Below are 3,968 nucleotides of genomic sequence, written 5' to 3'. Positions count from 1 at the left end.
ATTATATTCTCTTGGTCCCAACTTATAAAAGAATACTGGTGGTATTTTGTTATGCGTAATCTTGCGTCATTTTATCTTATAATTTGAGATGCAATATTTAGTATGTTATTTTTATAAAGGAAATTTAAGAAGAAAGAAGCTTAAGGGAAGAAGTTGATAAATAGTAGTTTCTCACTAGTAATATTGAAATATAAATAATGAGCTTTTATGTATAAAATAATGTAAAATAAATAATATTTTAATAATTTTCATTGTTAATAAGGATTTTTATATAAAATATAATAGTTTAGGATTATTGTGTATGTGTATGTATTTATATAATTATGTGTGGGATAATGAGTACATGGTGCTATGGCTCAATTGGTGATAATAAATTATTATTTATATCCCTCACGTGTTGAGTTCAAAACTCCAGAAGTCCAATTTTTTTTTTATTTTGCTGGTACAAAAAAAAAAATAAACGTGAAGCAATTGAAAAAAAAAAAAGAATTTCAAGTTATATCTGAAATCCCTAATTTCACTTTCACTGTAGAATTTCATTTCCCTCCCCTTTATCACTCACTCCTGCCGCCTTTCTCTTTCAGGTCATCATTTCCTCTTCATCTCTCCTCAGCTTCTTCCTCCACCGTAGCTCCTCCATTTTTTTTTTGCTGCCTTCAGCGTTCTCACATCAGTAGATAGAGAGCTTTATCATTCGAGTTCCTCCTTCAATCTGTCAGGTACTGTTTTTCTCCTAATCCATTTTGGGTATTTGAGTCTATATATTTCTGCACATGTTTTCTTCTTATATAATATCCTGTATGTGTTTGTGTGTACGCGAAAGAGAGAGAGAGACTTGAAGATTAGGAAAAAGAAAATAGGATAGTGGAGTGGAACTGTATTTATTCGTGGATTGTACAGAGCTAAAGGGGGGAGAGAGAAGATTGGGGGTTTAAATTTGTTAGACTCTTGTTGGGTATTGATAATAAAATGAACTCTGCTTGAATTTTTTTTTTGTCTTCTTTGCTTTCCATGTCAATGAATTGGCCCCCACTAACTTTGTTTTTTTCTCCTTTTTACACGCATGTTTTACTCATTTGCCCAACTTTGTAGTGTTTGAACTTTCAGGAATCTCATATAGCTTTTAAACTTCATTTTTAATTGTTTTTCTTTTTATTCTTTTATTAATATAATATCCTTTATTTCAAAAAGAAGAAGAGAGGTAGAGAAGAAATAATGGACATAGGAATGATGCATCCATCACATGGTCCCTGAAGACTTTGTTCTACTTTTGTCAACTTTGTCATTTTAGATTGGACCTATAAATAAAGTTCTTGAGGTCTCCAGCTGAATCATAATCGAAAACAATAAAATTTGTCCTATCTGCAATATTATAAACACATGTTAATGAGTGTTTAAAGGATGATATCCGCCTTTCTTTTACTATATCAAGCTTCACTACAAATGTTGTAATTTGAAGTATTATGTTCTAATTTGAAGTAGGATGTTCTAATTTTTTTCAACTTAAGCACTGTCTCCCTTTTTACCCAAAAAAAAATTATTTTCATATTTTATCATGTTCTAATTTATGTTTCCCAAGTAAATCACACCTAAAAATAAGCCAAAAAGATATACATAATTAGTCAACAATCTCTATCAAATAGTCTGGAATTTATCAATTTGATAGGATAGTAACTACAGAATTAAGCTAGGTATTGTTCTGTTTATTTCTTATTTTCAAGGTTCTAAAATTCCATAGATGTGTGTGTTTGTGTGTAATTTCAATTTAGTTAATACTTGACTTAGTGATTAAACAAAAAAATACTTGAGTTAATGATTTCATGTGAGGACTCATTAATATAGTTTAAGCACATCCTAACTTCATGGTTGTTTTCATTTGAATCCCCTGTCACAATCTAAGAATATTAATTATTGTCTAGTAGAATAATTTACAATTAAAAAGTGACCAATTTATAAATTTTGCAAGCATTTAGGGAAGAAAGAACCGTGGCTGTGCTTTTTATCTTCCTTTAAGCTGACAACATTTGTGAAGCATAAGGATATAAGGTACATTTGTCCAATTTATGAGTTTAACTTTTTGCACTTTTTTTTTATGTTTTAAGATTCTAAGTGAAAATTAGGCACATGATTTGTTCAAAATTTTGATTTGTTGTAAAAGGCACATGATTTTTTTTATGTTTTAAGTTGCTACACATATTATTTGTTCAAAACTTCTAATAATGAACATGTGCTCTTAACTTTTTCATGTAAGAATATGTTTTAAGTGCTGCTGAATAAAAGTTTTATTTGTTAGCATGTAGTTCATAAATAGAGCTATCTCATGTAGTTCAAAAGAATATGTGGTGAAATAATGGGTTATATACATATTTAATTAATTTATCTTGTTAGATGGAACCTCCCGAGCATCGTCATTGGGTATATAATAGAGTGGATGAAAGAGGTAAGCATATTGATGAGTTCCTTTATGGGGTGGAGGAATTTATTAGGTTTGCTGGCAAAGGGGATGAAGGAAGAAAAATAAGATGTCCATGTGTATCATGTAGAAATTTAAAGCAACACATACCATATGATGTTAGAAAGCATTTATATAGGAAAGGATTTACAAAAGATTACTATTATTGGCATTGCCATGGAGAAGAACGTCCCCAAGTAGCTCCAATTAATGTCAACATTTGCATGACCTCCAATCCGTATGAGCAAATGGTTATAGATGCAGCTGGGCCATCATTTAATGAACATTCTGTTTTTGAGGAGGATCCTAATCCTAATTCTGCAAAGTTTTACGACATACTTCATGCTTCACAGTCTTCATTGTGGGATGGATGTGAGAATCATATTGTATTGTCAGTAGCTGTCAGGTTATTGAGTATTAAGTCTGATTATAATGTCCCAAGTGCATGTGTTGATGAAATCATCACACTAATAAATGAGATATTGACTGCTAATCATCGCATGCCTACAAACTTGTATCAAACCAAGAAATTGATTGGACAACTTGGTTGTGGTTATCAAAAGATTGATTGTTGTGTAAAAGGATGTATATTGTACTATGGTGATGCAATTAAGGATAAATCATGTCGATTTTGTAAGGAACCAAGGTTTAAGGAAGAAAGAGTGAGAAAAGGGAGGATAAATAAGGAGATCCCAGCTAAACAAATGTGGTATTTACCACTTGTTCCAAGACTACAAAGGTTATTTTCATCTAATGCCACTGCTAAGTATATGAGTTGGCATATTGACAAACATCATGAAGAAGGTGTGTTGTCCCACCCATCAGATGGGAGTTCATGGAAGCATTTTGATCAAGCTTATCTAGAATTTGCATCAGAGCCAAGAAACGTTAGGTTGGGGCTTTGTGCTGATGGTTTCAATCCATTTGGCTTGGGTTCACGACCATACTCATGTTGGCCAGTGATTGTTACTCCTTATAATCTTCCCCCTGGTATGTATATGCGACATGAGTACATGTTCCTAACAATCATAATACTTGGGCCAAGTAATCCAAAGAGTAGAATTGATGTTTTCTTACAACCTCTTATTGATGAGTTGAAGATACTTTAGCAAGATGGTGTTCTAACTTATGATATTTCTTCAAAACAAAATTTCACTTTAAGAGCTGCCCTTCTATGGACTATAAATGACTTTCCGGCTTATGGCATGTTAAGTGGTTGGCAGACATCAGGGCTATTAGGATGTCCAATTTGCATGGGTTCTTCAAAAGCTTTTCATTTAAAACATGGCAGAAAAACTAGTTATTTTGATTGTCATAGGCAATTCTTGCCTGAGGATCATGCTTATAGGAGGAACAAACAGAATTTTCCAAAAAATGTTATAGAGAATTCACCACCTCCATTAAGGTATTCAGGAGATGAATTGTACAATCAAGTTAGGGGATTCCCAAAAATAACTGATAAACCAAACATGCGTTTAGAGGGGTATCTAGTAGAACATAATTGGACTAAACGTAG

At 32.3% G+C, this 3,968-nt stretch overlaps 1 protein-coding gene across 1 annotated transcript; it reads left to right on the top strand.

Moving 5' to 3' along the window:
* The first annotated feature begins 2,388 nt into the window (after positions 1–2,388).
* Positions 2,389–3,561, top strand: LOC129286454 (uncharacterized). The gene has a single exon (XM_054922416.1). The coding sequence runs from the start codon at positions 2,389–2,391 to the stop codon at positions 3,559–3,561; it is 1,173 nt and encodes a 390-aa protein (XP_054778391.1).
* Positions 3,562–3,968: the final 407 nt, after the last annotated feature.

The sequence above is a fragment of the Prosopis cineraria genome, unplaced genomic scaffold (assembly GCF_029017545.1).
Source record: "Prosopis cineraria cultivar Desert tree isolate PC_DT_omini unplaced genomic scaffold, ASM2901754v1 PC11, whole genome shotgun sequence".
Taxonomy (NCBI): domain Eukaryota; kingdom Viridiplantae; phylum Streptophyta; class Magnoliopsida; order Fabales; family Fabaceae; genus Prosopis; species Prosopis cineraria.
This window is presented reverse-complemented; position numbering and strand designations above follow the sequence as displayed.

Excerpts from the sequence above, each read along its gene's own strand:
- LOC129286454 (XM_054922416.1), top strand. The coding sequence starts at position 2,389 with ATGGAACCTCCCGAGCATCGTCATTGGGTATATAATAGAGTGGATGAA.